This window comes from Castor canadensis, chromosome 17, assembly GCF_047511655.1.
Source record: "Castor canadensis chromosome 17, mCasCan1.hap1v2, whole genome shotgun sequence".
Classification (NCBI taxonomy): domain Eukaryota; kingdom Metazoa; phylum Chordata; class Mammalia; order Rodentia; family Castoridae; genus Castor; species Castor canadensis.
Genome location: NC_133402.1, coordinates 54,277,567 through 54,293,505, shown reverse-complemented (window position 1 = coordinate 54,293,505; position 15,939 = coordinate 54,277,567). Strand labels below are relative to the sequence as shown.

Here is a 15,939-nt window from a genome sequence, read left to right as displayed (position 1 = left end):
GTGTGCAGATGGAACCCACAGAGTTCTTACAGATACTGTTCACTGGCTTCTCACGTCATTCAGTTCTCACATGAGAAATTCTATAGGTAAATATTTATGGTATGAAATAATTGGGTTTAGAGCAAAGTATGCTAACAACCTGCTTAGCTGAAGGAGGAGGAAGCAGGTGGCAGGTCACGCTGCGTGAGGAGCACAGGCACCATGCCTCTCCATTCTCGTTCATCAGAGAAGGTGCATAGAAAGGAGATGGTCAGACTCTTGACACTGCTTGTCCAAGTGTTTTTCTTTGATGTATTTAATTTAACCCACTTCCCTTCATGGCAGAATCACAGGAGAACCTTTCTTTTTTTGTGTAATTTTTATTGTTTTATTATTCATATGCATATACAATGCTTGGGTCATTTCTCCCCCTGTCCCCACCCCCTCCCTTACCACCCACTCCACCCCCTCCCTCTCCCCCCCACCCCCTCGATACCTGGCAGAAACTATTTTGCCCTTAACTCTAATTTTGTTGAAGAGAGAATATAAGCAATAATAGGAAGGAACAAGGGTTTTTGCTGGTTGAGATAAGGATAGCTATACAGGGCATTGACTCACATTGATTTCCTGTGCGTGTGTGTTACCTTCTAGGTTAATTCTTTTTGATCTAACCTTTTCTCTAGTTCCTGGTCCCCTTTTCCTCTTGGCCTCAGTTGCTTTTAAGGTATCTGCTTTAGTTTCTCTGCGTTAAGGGCAACAAATGCTAGCTAGTTTTTTAGGTGTCTTACCTATCCTCACCCCTCCCTTGTGTGCTCTCGCTTTTATCATGTGCTCAAAGTCCAGTCCCCTTGTTGTGTTTGCCCTTGATCTAATGTCCACATATGAGGGAGAACATATGATTTTTGGTCTTTTGGGCCAGGCTAACCTCACTCAGAATGATGTTCTCCAATTCCATCCATTTACCTGCGAATGATAACATTTCATTCTTCTTCATGGCTGCATAAAATTCCATTGTGTATAGATACCACATTTTCTTAATCCATTTGTCAGTAGTGGGGCATCTTGGCTGTTTCCATAACTTGGCTATTGTGAATAGTGCCGCAATAAACATGGATGTGCAGGTGCCTCTGGAGTAACCTATGTCACAATCTTTTGGGTATATCCCCAAGAGTGGTATTGCTGGATCAAATGGTAGATCAATGTCTAGCTTTTTAAGCAGCCTTCAAATTTTTTTCCAGAGTGGTTGTACTAGTTTACATTCCCACCAACAGTGTAAGAGGGTTCCTTTCTCCCCCGCATCCTCGCAAACACCTGTTGGTGGTGGTGTTGCTGATGATGGCTATTCTAACAGGGGTGAGGTGGAATCTTAATGTGGTTTTAATTTGCATTTCCTTTATTGCTAGAGATGGTGAGCATTTTTTCATGTGTTTTTTGGCCATTTGAATTTCTTCTTTTGAGAAAGTTCTGTTTAGTTCACTTGCCCATTTCTTTATTGGTTCATTAGTTTTGGGAGAATTTAGTTTTTTAAGTTCCCTATATATTCTGGTTATTAGTCCTTTGTCTGATGTATAGCTGGCAAATATTTTCTCCCACTCTGTGGATGTTCTCTTCAGTTTAGAGACCATTTCTTTTGATGAACAGAAGCTTTTTAGTTTTATGAGGTCCCATTTATCTATGCTATCTCTTAATTGCTGTGCTGCTGGGGTTTTGTTGAGAAATTTCTTACCTATACCTACTAACTCCAGAGTATTTCCTACTCTTTCCTGTATCAACTTTAGAGTTTGTGGTCTGATATTAAGATCCTTGATCCATTTTGAGTTAATTCTGGTATAGGGTGATATACATAGATCTAGTTTCAGTTTTTTGCAGACTGCTAACCAGTTTTCCCAGCAGTTTTTGTTGAAGAGGCTGCTTTTTCTCCATCGTATATTTTTAGCTTCTTTGTCAAAGACAAGTTGGTTATAGTTGTGTGGCTTCATATCTGGGTCTTCTATTCTGTTCCACTGGTCTTCATGCCTGTTTTTGTGCCAGACCATGCTGTTTTTATTATTATTGCTTTGTAATGTAGTTTGAAGTCAGGTATCGTGATACCTCCTGCATAGTTCTTTTGACTGAGTATTGCCTTGGCTATTCATGGCCTCTTGTGTTTCCATATAAGTTTAACGGTAGATTTTTCGATCTCTTTAATGAATGTCATTGGGATTTTGATGGGAATTGCATTAAACATGTAGATTACTTTTGGGAGTATAGACATTTTTACTATGTTGATTCTACCAATCCATGAGCATGGGAGATCTCTCCATGTTCTATAGTCTTCCTCAATCTCTTTCTTCAGAAGTGTATAGTTTTCCTTGTAGAGGTCTTTCACATCTTTTGTTAGGTTTACACCTAGGTATTTGATTTTTTTGAGGCTATTGTAAATGAAATTGTTTTCATACATTCTTTTTCAGTTTGTTCATTATTAGTGTATAGAAATGCTAATGATATTTCTATGCTGATTTTATATCCTGCTACCTTGCTGTAGCTATTGATGATGTCTAGAAGCTTCTGAGTAGAGTTTTTTGGGTCTTTAAGGTATAGGATCATGTTGTCTGCAAATAGGGATATTTTGACAGTTTCTTTACCTATTTGTATTCCTTTTATTCCTTCTTCTTGCCTAATTGCTCTGGCTAGGAATTCCAGTACTATGTTGAATAGGAGTGGAGATAGTGGGCATCCTTGTCTGGTTCCTGATTTTACAGGAAATGGTTTCAGTTTTTCTCCATTAAGTATAATGCTGGCTGTAGGTTTGTCATATATAGCTTTTATAATGTTGAGGTACTTTCCTTCTATTCCTAGTTTTCTTAGAGCTTTTATCATGAAATGGTGTTGGATGTTATCAAAGGCTTTTTCTGCATCTATTGAGATGATCAAGTGGTTTTTGTCTTTGCTTCTGTTAATGTGGTTTATTATGTTATTGATTTTCATATGTTGAAGCACCCCTGCATTCCTAGGATGAAGCCTACTTGATCGTGGTAAATCATCTTTTTGATGTGTTGTTGAATTCGGTTTGCCATTATTTTACTGAGGATTTTTGCATCAATGTTCATTAAGGAGATTGGCCTATAGTTCTCCTTTTTGGAGGTGTCTTTGCCTGATTTGGGGATATGTGTAATACTGGCTTCATAAAATGTATTAGGCAGCTTTCCTTCCATTTCTATTTCATGGAACAGTTTAAGGAGGGTTGGCATCAGTTCTTCTGTAAAGGTCTGATAGAATTCATCAGAGAATCCATCAGGTCCTGGACTTTTCTTTTTGGGGAGACTCTTGATTGCTGCTTCAATTTCATTTTGTGTTATAGATCTATTCAGGTGATTAATATTCTCTTGGTTCAGTTTTGGATGATCATATGTATCTAGAAATCTGTCCATTTCTTTAAGATTTTCAAATTTATTTGAATATAGGTTCACAGGAGAACCTTTCAATGAAGGGTGAGAGCTGAGACATAGAGAGTCCAGGGGAGCCTGGCTCTGTAGGAATGTCCAGATGAAGGTGTTCTCTGCTCTTGATTGGCCCTGTTTCATTACATCAGGATGCGTGTTGGGCAGCCATGCCCCCTGAGAATGCTCAATTCTCAGTGCAGCCCTGGGTCTTGGAAGCACAGAGGGGCAACCAAGACCCAAGGGAGGAGAAGAGCTCCCTCTTAGGAAGCCTTCAGTACCCAAAGGGTAATTATATCATCTTTCAGGACATTTCAGTGCTCATTCTTGGTTTTGCTAGATCAGCTGTACAGTGTCCTTGCAGGGTTTCGTTAAGTAGAGCTCTGATTCTACTGTTGAACCTCACTCTTCTTCAGTCTCACTCTTTCAGCTCCTCCTGCCTCACACAGCAGCAGCATCTCCATCTGCTCTTCCTGCACATCCAGCTGGTTCCCAACTGTGGATTATCTGTGCATCAGCTGGCCTGCCATCTCTGACTTCAGTAACTAGTCATTAATGACCTGTTTGTTTCGTCAGAGTATTTGAACCACATCAGTTCATCTGAGCCCTGAGTGTGAATTTTGTAGCATGTGGTTTTGAAATACAAACCTGTATGAACAGAAGGCCCATAGATTTTCTCCAAAATAGTAAGAAATGGACCATTGAAATTCTAAGTTTCTGTAGAACCTGGCCAGAATGATTTTAATGTAGAAAATGTTTGTGGATTGGTAGATTGTATTGGCACAGAAATCTGTAATCGGCATTTATCTTTGGGGCTAGTGTTTTAATTTGCAAATTCTGAATCATGTAATTACTATTCCTTACACACACACACGTGCACGCACATGCTTGCGTGAACACGCACACACCTCTAATTTGCCTCTGTACAACTCTCATGTAACATTTCCTAGAAAGGGGAAATTGGTTGCAATGTTCCTATGGTGTAAAAAATCCCACCAAATTATTAGTTCTAAGATTTTTCCAGAAGTCCAATAAAAACTAACTATGGCGCGGGGTACCAGTGGCTCATGCCTGTAATCTTAGCTACTTGGGAGGCTGAGATCAGGAGGATAGCAGCTTGAGGCCAGCCTGGGCAAATAGTTATGAGACCCTATCTCCAAAACAACCAGAGCAAAATGGATTGGAAGTGTGGCTCAAGCACCAGAATGCCTGCTTTGCAAGTGTGAGGCCCTGAGTTCAAATCCTGTCCCACCAAAAAACAATGTGCGGTTCCCTGGGCCTCTCCTAGCCACCTCTCACCGTAGTAAAACCCCTTTATTGGTGCTTGGGTTGGTTGACTAACCGTTTGCTGCCATAGTGCAGTATAGCACAAGAAATGCTGATTTCCAATCTAGCCTTTTATGGGAAGACTGTGAAGAAGCTTTTCTGAAAAACTCTGAAGGAAAACCGCGGTTGATTTACCATCGTTTGGAGGATGGGAAAGTCAGTTCCAACTCTGTCCAGCAGTTGATCGATCAAGTTTCTAATCTAAACAAGACCAGCAAAGCCAAGGTAAAAATTCACCGGAGTTTTGAAAGAACCTCCTTGGCAAAGGGAAAAACAGAAAAGTCAAGAGGTGGTCATGGGCCTGGTGTGCTTGGGGAGGGAAAGGAAGCCAGACTACTGGGAGAAGCAGGAGAGGTGACCCAGATTGATCCAGAACAACCTCAGGGATCTTTTTAAGGACCTTGGATTTTTCCGTTGGAGTGAGGTGGGAGCCGCTGGAAGACTTTAAGCTGAAGAATAACAGGCTGTGCTCTCTTTGGCTGCTGAGTGGAGAATAGTGAGGGCAGTAGGCGGAGTCTGAGAGCTGTTGCAGCCAACCAGGTGAGAGATGCTGGAGGCTCAGAACAGGGTGGTGGTGGGAGGCACAATAAGGTCAGGTAGAAATGTATACTTTCCTTTTATTGTGCCATTACTCACACTGAGTTTTTTATGTGACTTCAGACAAGTTACGTGCTTACTTCCCTCTTGGAAAGTGGGGGTAATAATAATATCTTCCTTGTGACTATATTTGCTTAGAATAGTTCCAGACACATGCTCACTCTAAAAGTGTTTACCACCTCCTCCTCCTGCTGCTGTTTCTGTGGGGGTTTTTTTGTTATTGTTTTAAATTCTCTCTCTCCTTTTTTTTTTTTTTTTCTAGATCATTGATCACTCAGGAGATCCTGCAGAGGGAGTATATAAAACTTACATTTGTGTGGAAAAGGTCATTAAACAGGTGCATATGCATACTTTGTGAGATCTCTTCTAAAATATTTTCAGACTGTTTTCCATAAAGTTGAATTTTTCAGAGAAAGCTACCTGTTCGTTCTTTGAGAACAGCACCTGAGGAAATGGCATTGCTTCTGTTGGGAGTCTTCCCTGTGATGTGATCATGGTATTTCTAGAACCACATGTGTTTACTGCTTATCTGTTTCACAGAACTGGTTGATCTTTCAATACCTGTTAAGTGTAAAATGTCCTACACAATAATGAAGCACAAAGTTTTATAATCCAAAATAATAAATAAAAAATCAAAAGCAATTTCAAAAAGTAAAATGTTAAGTGTTAGTGCTTGCATTACACAGCTCAGTTGATGCAGAGAAGCTTTCAGTCAGTCCTGCCTTATCAGCTGCTGTGTTTAAATCATTGTGTGATATGCTGAGTGTTTCCCTGCCCTTCATTTTGTGCAAATCTGCCTCCCAAAAAGCAAATGGTGTCCAAAAAGCAAGGTAAAAATTAATGTGCTTAATTGAAGTGAAAATTTGAGATTTGCCAAAAGATGGCATAGAGTGAGCTTTCTCTCACTCCTGTTACTACTGAACCTAACTGGGCCTAACTAGGGTAGATGGGAGATGCACAAAGGACAAACGATAGAAGACAAAGCTGGGGCCAGGTATGCTGGGCACTTGGATGGAGATGCACAACAGCCTCATTGCTTCTTTTCTCTAATAACTCTTCTTTACTCTGCTTCTTTTCTCTATCTTTATTCTTTAAGGCCTTACTCCTTTACAGTTTTTTAAAACCTTGCTTCTAAAGTCTTTCTTTAAAACCTTGCTTCTTTTCTATTCTTTAAAGTCTCTTTCCTTAGACTCACACTGTCCCATGTTTTCTTTAGCATAATCTCTGTTAGAGTCTTTGCCCTTAGACTTACATTGTTTGGCCAGACTTGCACTGTCCCATGTTTTCTCTTTAAAGTCACAGTGCTCAGACTTGCAGACAAACCACAGCAGCCACGTCTAAAAACTGCATTAGCATACCTCATAAGTCTCAGTCCTTAGACTTGCACTGTCCCATGTTCTCTTTAGCTTTTCTTTAGCTTAGCTTTTCTAAAGCCTCTGTATAAAGTTCTTGGTGCAGAAAGCAGCTCTGGTGGAGACACAGCAGCCAGCGTCAGTGTCAGCATCATTCAACCAAAATCCCCCATCAGAAAGCCTCGTGACCTCCTTCAGCAAGTCTTTATATCTGGTGGTAAACAAGGAGGTGGAGCAACAGTTCTTGGGGAGGGGCGTGACATTGAGGAACCTGTTTTCCTGCTTCTAAACAACTTAAGGAAAAGTAGCTGAACTGCATCTCTCCTTCTTTGCTCTCTTCTGTGGCTGGGGCTGTGCCAAATTTCAGCCTGCAGATTATTTGACATAAACATCTTAGGAAAAGCAGCTGCTCTGCATCTTAGTCTCACCCTATTCTGTGGCTGGGGCTGTGCCAAGCTCAGCCTGCAGAACAGTGAGTACAGCTGTGCTTAAGTCACTTCTCATAGGCGTCTCATATTCTGTTCCCCACAGTGGCATGTCTTTAGTGGAAGTTGAATGGCATTGTGGAAAGAATGAATCAAGAATCCACAGTACAGTACTCAGCTCTATGCAGCCTGAGCATGTTTGCTTTTTCTCAACAGTGGTCTTCTTGGAACTGTATACCCATGGATACCCAGGGTCTACTGTATTATCTTAGAAATTTATATGTGATATATATTCTGCTTGATGTTATGCTGTGCTTATTTTAATATAAAAATCATTGTCACTATTGTACATCATCAAAAACACCAATAAATATAATCAAAAGAAAAATAACCCCCCCATCTTCAAGTAAAATGAACCCAACAGAAAGATGTACCATGTGTAGCCCATGGTGGCCCATCCCTCCCAACACCTACCCCATGGAACCACGTGCTCTATTTGAGAAGGAGGGGATTAGATTACCTTTTCAAATGAACTTGCATTACAGATATGAAAATTAATTGTATGAGGAAAAAGAGTGACTCCAAACCATAATGATATGTTATCTGGCAACATGTTTTGTATAGTATTTCTATTGTAAAAGATGTCATTGTCAATTTTGACCCTTTTTTTTTTTTTAAACAATCTTACATATGTTTTAGGGCCAAGATAAATGAAATGAATTGAGCAAAATTGATCAGTCAAAATGAAACTGGCCACCTTTGGCATCTTCAGTGCTTGAAGGACAAGCTATTTTCAGTGATCTAATATAGAAGACTAGATAGGACAGCAGAGATATTTGATAACATCTCAGTGATTAAATTTTTATGGCATATCTCTTAGGCATCAGGGAAACTTTTGAAATTATTCAATAGCCAGATATAAGCACAGATGTCATGGCATTTTTCAGAAAACAAATCCCATCACAGTCAAATACCCTCTAACTTTATTCTTTTTTAATAAAAGAGGTCTTTGTTTTTATTACTTTAATATTTTTCTGTTTCTTCATTTTAAAATTAGTATCTATTTTTATAATTATGAATTCTTATAGGTATTTGTATAATATAGATTGTATAATGTAGGTATAATGCAGGTGTAGATTCAGACTTGCTCTCCTCAGTAGGTGAAGCCCACTTTGGGCCTGCTAACCTCTGCTACAAAGTTTTCATTCTTAATTATTTTCTTGTGTTTGTATTTAGGACATATTGGGCTTTGAAAATGCAGACCTGGAGACTAAGGATTTGGGCAGTGAGGATTCCATTCCAGAGGAAGATGATTTTGGGGATGTTCTGTGGGACATACATGATGAACAAGAGCAAATGGAAACCTTTCAGCAGGCCTCTAACTCAGCCCAGGAGTTGGGATTTGAGAAAGTAAGCTTTCGGACTGTTCTGACAAAGATTAGTCCTCACTTAATGGTTATATCATGACTGGTTTTCATCCAAGTCTATTCAAGGTTTATGACTGTGTTAGTTGTTTGTGCTCACTGTTTAGTCGTCCATGTTGAGATGTGCTTAAGTTTGTGTCATATGAAAGATATGTGACATTCAGATGTGCTCACAAGCACCAAGCATTTGTCACTATGGATTAGATTTATCAACACATATTCATGATGCCACCATCTACCGCTCACCCAGAGTAGGACTGGAATAGCTAGGAAAATAGAGATGACTGGTAAGGCTGCCCATTCTTCAAAATTCTTAACAGGAATAAAAATGTCAGGCATTGAGAAAATAGAGTGTAGTAGTACATGCAGCAGGCAGATCTGTCCTCCTTTACTAATCTGTAACCAGCATCTCTCAGTATCTAAACAAATGAACAGAACCTGATGTACCAGGAGGTATGTCTGAGTACCAAAAAACTTAATGGTATTAAAAATTAATACAAGAACTAGTATTTCGAAGACTATTCAGAAGCTAACATTAACAGTTGTATTTTTATAGAACGTTTATGGTTCACGCTGTGTTTATGTCCTGGTTCCATTATCTCCTAACTGGATTTTAATCAAATCACTTGGCCTCTCTAAGTTGACTTCCTCATCTATAGAGTGAGAATAACTAAGAGTACCTACCTTGTAGGGTTGTTGCAAGGATTAAGCCAGATAATGCACTGAGCACAGTACTGAGCACAAGATAAATATTAAATTAGTAGTTACTTTATAAAAGAGGTATTGCTGTTGTTATTTATAAAGAAAGAAACTGAGGGCAGAAATAGTGGCTCATGCCTATAATCCTAGCTACTTGGGAGGCAGGGATATGGGGGATTGTGATTTGAGGCCAGCTCAGGCAAAAAGTTCTTAAGTCCCCATCTCAACCAATGAAAGCTGGGTGTGGTGGCATGTGACTGTCATCCCATTTATGCAGGAAGTATAAATAGGATAGTGATCCAGGCTGGCCTGGGTGTAAATGCAAGAACCTGTCTCAAAGTAAACAGAGGAAAAGGGGCTGACAGTGTGGCTCAAGTGGCAGGCGTTCTGTCACTTGCTAACAGGCACAAGGCCCTGAGTTCAACCCCAAGTACCACACACAAAAAAAATAATAAAAGAAAAGAAACAACAAAAAGAAACTGAAAGGTCCCAGTTATGGTTTGCTGAGAGGCTATGGGGAATGGATTATGGATTGTAGATCTGGGATTTGAACCTGGGTCTTCTGGCTCCAGATCCTCTTCTTTCTCTTCTGTAGCAAGGGGTGTTAACTTGGGAACTATGGATCTAAAAATTAACTTTCTGTGGGACCATAAACCTTAGTTCATGTAGTAATAAATCAATGAAATCCTTCATTTTTCTTCACAGATGTCATTGCTATCAGAATTATTTGAGTTTCTGGGTAGTTTATTCTGTATCTGAATATTATAAGCAGAGAAGTTGATTGAAAAACTTTACCAAATCATTTCTTGTAGTTGCTGGAGAATTTTACTACCCTAAAGCTAGTTGAAAGCTAGCTATGAACCACTTACTACAATTTTTAAAAAGTTCTTTATTTGCTATCATTTAGATCATTGGTACACTTAATAAGTATCCACAACCCCAAGATAACTTTGGAAACTCTTTAATAAGTACTATCATATTTTGATTTTGTGAGTATATCCTTTCTGCTCTGAACCAGTTTTATTTATTTATTTATTTTGTCAGCACTAGGGTTTGAACTCAGAGCCTTGCACTTCTCAGCAGACACTCTGGCACTCAAGCCACACCCCCAGCCCTTTTAGCTTTTAGTTATTTTTCAGAGAAGGCCTCGCATTTTTGCCTAGGGCCAACCTCAGACCATGAGTCCACCTCTGTCTGTCAGGTAGCTGGGATCACAGGCATGCATCATCACACCAGTTTATTGGTAGAGATGGGACCTTGCTGACTTTTTGCCTGGGCTGACCTTGAACCACAGCTCTCCAAATATCCACCTCTGAGTAGCTGAGACTATTGGTATGAGATTCTGTGCCTGGCCTCTGTACCTGGTTTTGAATGTCTGAGGAAAGCTTGGGAAACATGTGCTGTTGAACTTGCATAAAGATAGGCAGCCCATCTGCACCTTATCCTGTGGGGCAGGCTGGGAGCCTGGCAGGGCCCAGCTCTTATTTGGGCTTAATTCCAGCAATTCCTGGAATCAGCATCAGTTCTTCTGATGAGTAGATCTAGAATGCCTGGTGAGACCCTCAAGGCCTTCCTGGGTACTTCCCATGGCTTAGGGACCCCAGCATGACATCATAACCTCACTTTAGCACTCTGCAAAACATTTACATGTTTCAAACCCCCACAGGGTCCTGTGTTGTCCCTCACTCATTAATTGACAGCAGAATTATGGGAGAACTGTTGCATTCTAGGTTTACTACGTCAAATGTATTTCACCAGCCATAAAAAGGCATTGTTGGTGAGCAGTGGAGTTCCATTTTCTCATGCAACTTTTCTCTCCTGTTTATGGAGGAAAATCAGAATCTGACTCTCTTTAGTATTCTCATAGTCTTGAGCTTTCTCACAGCGTGAATTCATTTTTGTTCCTAGTATTACCGACGCCTTAATGATCTGGTGGTGGCACCAGCCCCGATTCCACCCCTTCTGGTGTCTGGAGGACCTGGCTCTGGAAAGTCCCTTCTTTTATCAAAGTGGTATGGTGCAGTGCAATCTCGTCACTTGCAATCCCTGGACAGAATATATCACTAGCCTGCCTTCCTGTGTGGCCTGTTCTGAACATTAAAAAGCACAGAGGAGGAAAATGATAGGTTCATGCCCTGAAGAGCATGGGATTTGGGTGTCAGACAGAAGATGCATAATTGGGAAGGAGTAAGAAGTGTGAGCATTCATGATTGTGTATGTAAATTACATAGGTAGGAAATGCAGGAGTGCTATGTGAGGGGGTGGTCAATGTGACTTGCAGTCGTGGATTATAGAAGGAGGTAACTTTGCTTTCAGTTATTGGCTTTGTCTTAAAATTTTTATTGGGAGTTTAAATATTTAAAACAAGACAAACATACTATTCAGAGTAAAATAAACCCTGAGGAACATCAAAATTACTCTGAACAGTTCATGTAAACTTAAAGCCAGATGTGGTGGTACACACCATAATCCCAGCACTTGGGAGGCAGAGGCAAAAGAATCTCAAGTTCTAAGCAAATCTGAGCTGTGTAGTGAGATCTTGTCTCAAAAATTAAAAAAAAAAAAGATGCTAACAAGCTTTCAAGTTTCATTATATTTAAAAACTGGGTATTTTCTTTCATTCCTAGTTATTTACATTGCAGAGTTATGTGTAATTGTTTATTCCACTTCCATTTAATGTTGTGTTTGGAAAATAGTATCTTTGTATCTAACAGATTTCCCTTTAATAGCATATTTTAATTAAAAAGCAAATGCTTATTTTACTAACACTTAAACCTCCAATTAACTTCAGTCTGCAATTGAAATTAATCTATAATTTTTTAACTTTGTTTGAAAGATTCTAACAACAGAGTAAACTCAGAAATCTGCATGTCTGTTACAAAGGGACTAACCACGTGATTGCTGGCAGTTAGGCAGCATTTAGTGTCTAGTTCATTGCAGAATCTTTTTGTTGTTGCTGAAAGTTGAGGAGCTTTGTCAGTCTGGTAAAGCTGTGTTTTTCCTTCAGGATTCAATTGCAGCAGAAGAATTCCCCTAACGCGCTGATTCTTTCCCATTTTGTGGGGAGACCCATGTCAGCCAGCTCCGAGTCCTCCTTGATAATTAAGCGACTGACTCTAAAGGTATGGTGTGCAGTCTTTTGGAGTTATCAGAATTCAATTTCGATCCAGAAATTGTTGGGACTAGGTAGATAATATAAACAGATCTTCAGTATTATAGGTAGAACATCCCTAATCTGAAATCAGAAATTTTCAAACACCTGAAAGTCTCTGAGAGCCAACATGACACCACAAGTGAGAAATTCCACACCTGACCTCATGTGACAGATCACAGTCAAAATGCAAGCACACATTGAAAGGTATAAAATTGCCTTCAGGTTGTGTATAGAAGGTGTATGAAACATAAATGAATTTTTTGTTTGGACTTGGGTCCCATTTCCAAGATACTTATGATGCATATCAAATATTCCAAAATCTGAAATCCAAAAAAATCTGAAATCTGAAACACTTCTGATGCCATGCATTTTGAATAAGGGATACTCGGCTCACAGCCACTTATTTTAATTTTGTATAAGGTTAAAAATAGTGCTAAATACCAGTAGGTCCCCTTGGGGAGTCAATTTTGGTTTGGAAAGCTGGGTAGAAAGATTTCCCAGCTGCAACAGACTGCCAACCGCTTTCCCTTGTGCTTGGGGTCACCTTGCAGCTGATGCAGCACTTCTGGGCAGTATCTGCACTGACGCTTGATCCAGCTAAACTTCTGGAAGAATTTCCACGCTGGCTAGAGAAACTCTCTGCTCGTCATCAGGGCAGCATCATCATCGTTATCGACTCTATCGATCAAGTTCAGGTACTGTTTTCACTTTACTATCTATTAGCAGACTCTGAAAAAGACAAAATATCAGTAATGGCTACAGCAGGCATTTAAAGTATATGCTGATAGAAGAAAATGATGATGTTTCTTTAATTTCTGCCTAATTTCTAGGGAGGAAGAATGTGGATAAACAAAAATGTACTATATGCAAGTAAATAGAAAAACCAATTGAATTTACATATCTAGAAAAGAGTATTTGTTTTAACTTGTTATTAGGGCCTTGGTATTTCCTTTAGTGATCAGAACTCAAATTGATGATAATAGTGTCTTGTCACTTGTTCTTTTAAAATTCTAAGATAAATCAGCCAAAAGTAAGATTTTTTTATCCTTAATAATAAGGGGAAATTAATGAGAATTTAACTTAACCGGGGGAGTTATTATTGGGTTGCTTTGAGATATTTTGATTTAACAGGTGAACTTTTACTTTTGTATTTTTAAGCAAGTTGAAAAACATATGAAGTGGCTGATTGATCCCCTGCCAGTGAATGTCAGAGTAATCGTTTCTGTGAATGTAGAAACGTGCCCTGCTGCCTGGAGGTATGGTGCTAACTAACCCCAGTTCTTCCCAGTTAGGCAAGATGTTTGAAGGGCAATCAAGGAAAAACATTTCTTTTTTGTTTTTTGTTTATTGTTTCATGTTTTTAAAAAAATTTTTTGATGGTTCTGGGGTTTGAACTCAAGGCTTTGCACTTGCTAGGCAAACACTCTACCATCTGGTCCACACCTCACCCTCCCCACACCACCATTTTTAAAACTTTATTTTCTTTAGAAATCATTAATAGTACAAGGGGAGGGTCATGTGAAAATTCCCTTTGTGCATACAGTATGTTTGGAGTCATTCACCATCAAGAAGAATGAAGCTATGCCATTTTCAGGGAAATGGATGGAACTGGAGATCATCATATTGAGTGAAATAAACCAAACTCGGAAAGCCAGATAACATGTTTTGGCATATATGTGTAATCTGGGTCTAAAATAACAAAAAAATAATGAGACTTAAGTGCAAAATGGACACTACTGAGTGGGTTCGATGGGAGGGGGAGGGGAATGGAGAGGGTATGGGAGGGTGAAGAGGATCAAGATATGTTACTTCTATATGTATGGAGGTAGCATAAAGAAACCACCAGATAAGTTTGTTGATGTGTATTTGTGTTTTTGTAAATTTGGCAATGAGGATGGGAAGAAATGGATACATTCAAGAAAAAATATCTCTAGGGGTCGGTCAGAGGTTAGACCTGGGATATAAGGAAAGAGGAGAAAGCTAGAGTGATTCTGAGTTTCTGACTCAAGAAACTGAAAGTAATTGGGATTTCAGGGCGTAGAACTGGAAACCCAAGGACAGGAAGGCTTGTGGGGAAAAGGTGGTGAGTTCATATTTTGCACATAGTTAATTTGAGTTGCCAATCATAGATCCAAATCATGATGTCTACTAGACAGTTGAATTTAGGGTAAAGAAAACAGAAGAGAGGGCCAAGAATTATAGTCTAATGATAATCTAGACATACATTATCTTGAAATGTGAGCTCACTTCAACAGCCCTAAAACAAAGTGATACAGGGTTAAATTCTATAGGGCAGCATTTTGTGACCTATTTTTTACCTGCTGTGGGCCACAAAGACATGTTTTATTAATCTTTCTACCCTAAGAAATTTTAATACTATACCCATATCCCATGTCAGTTACATGTCTAAACAGATACATGTGGGTATTTGTGCTTTACACAAAAGAGTAAGACTTTTACGCCTCTCCCAGAAATAGCTTTTGCTACCGCAGTGAGAATGTATGCTGTAATAATTCAACTGCAGTTATACCGTAAGCACTTGGAGGCAAAGCCTGTAAGTACTAAAACCCTACATTTTGTTTTGCCGAAAATACGGGACATAGAATTAGAAACGTTAACCGTTTCTAATATATATACTATTTGTTTTGCTGTGGTTAATTTGTGAAAGTAATGATATACATGTTAGAAGGAATATAATAAACTATTTTTACTTAATATGATTAACAGAAATTAGCTTTGCTTATTTTCTAAAGCCAAGTAAAAATTAATTACATTTCTAAGGTAGTGTAAAAATTAATTCCTGTACCGATTTCAACTTGTGTCGCGCGTGGGCAAATTATAGTTCTTGTTGTATTATTAGAATTCCATTTTTCTTTTCTTTAAACAAAAGGTTGTGGCCTACACTTCACCTAGATCCTTTAAATCCAAACGATGCAAAATGTATTATACTTTCAGAATGCCACTCTGCAGACATGTCAGTGAGTAAAGAGCAGGTAAGTTTTTTAAGTTTGATTCTGTCTTTTCTCTTTGTCAGCTTTCCAGTAAAAATATCTTATATGAGACTTAAAATTCAATATAGGAAGTCTGTTGTCGTAAGGAAAATTTGAGTTTAGTAGTTACTTTGGTATATGCACTCCCTCTTTAATGGCAGACATAGAAGAAGCAATAGACAGATTTTGGTCTTGGGGTCAGGCACAGTAGTGTATGCTTGTAATCCCACGCACGTGGGAGGTGGAAGTAGGAGAATCACCATCCAAACCTGGCCCAGGCAAAAGTGTGAGACCCTATTGAAAAGCAAACTGAAAGCAGAAGGACGGGGCGTTGGCTCAAGAGAAAGGCCCTGAGTTCAGTCCCCAGTCCTGCCAAGAAAAGGTTTTGGTCTCAAGGAATGCCATATCATACTAAACAGGTATTAAAGGCAAAAGGGTGTCTTCATATTGGCTGCATCTGCTGTCTGCAGCTGCAAGGCTGACAGTAGCCAGGGGATCCTCCACTACCCATGTGGATGTCACTGATGAGGTGGTGGGAACAGTGCTGGTTCTGCTGGAGAATTTGTGAATGACT

The 15,939-nt window shown here is 39.4% G+C and overlaps 1 protein-coding gene across 10 annotated transcripts in view; it reads left to right on the top strand.

The window, feature by feature from the left end:
* The window catches only part of LOC109692188 (nephrocystin-3), a 151,895-nt gene that overhangs the window by 11,673 nt on the left and 124,283 nt on the right, over positions 1-15,939 (top strand). For 7 of the 10 annotated variants that reach the window (XR_012443205.1, XR_012443206.1, XR_012443207.1 and 4 more), the window contains exons 7-14: positions 4,793-4,949; positions 5,584-5,658; positions 8,335-8,508; positions 11,130-11,233; positions 12,229-12,343; positions 12,927-13,070; positions 13,534-13,631; positions 15,266-15,368. Coding sequence is in view for 5 of the 10 variants with exons in the window: in XM_074059673.1 (XP_073915774.1) it covers positions 4,793-4,949; positions 5,584-5,658; positions 8,335-8,508; positions 11,130-11,233; positions 12,229-12,343; positions 12,927-13,070; positions 13,534-13,631; positions 15,266-15,368 (970 nt within the window). In the remaining 5 variants the exon portion in view is untranslated. Of the gene's footprint in view, positions 1-4,792; positions 4,950-5,583; positions 5,659-8,334; positions 8,509-11,129; positions 11,234-12,228; positions 12,344-12,926; positions 13,071-13,533; positions 13,632-14,846; positions 15,370-15,939 lie in introns of those variants that run through there. The other 3 variants (XM_074059672.1, XR_012443208.1, XR_002213231.2) reach the window with 3 other exon arrangements.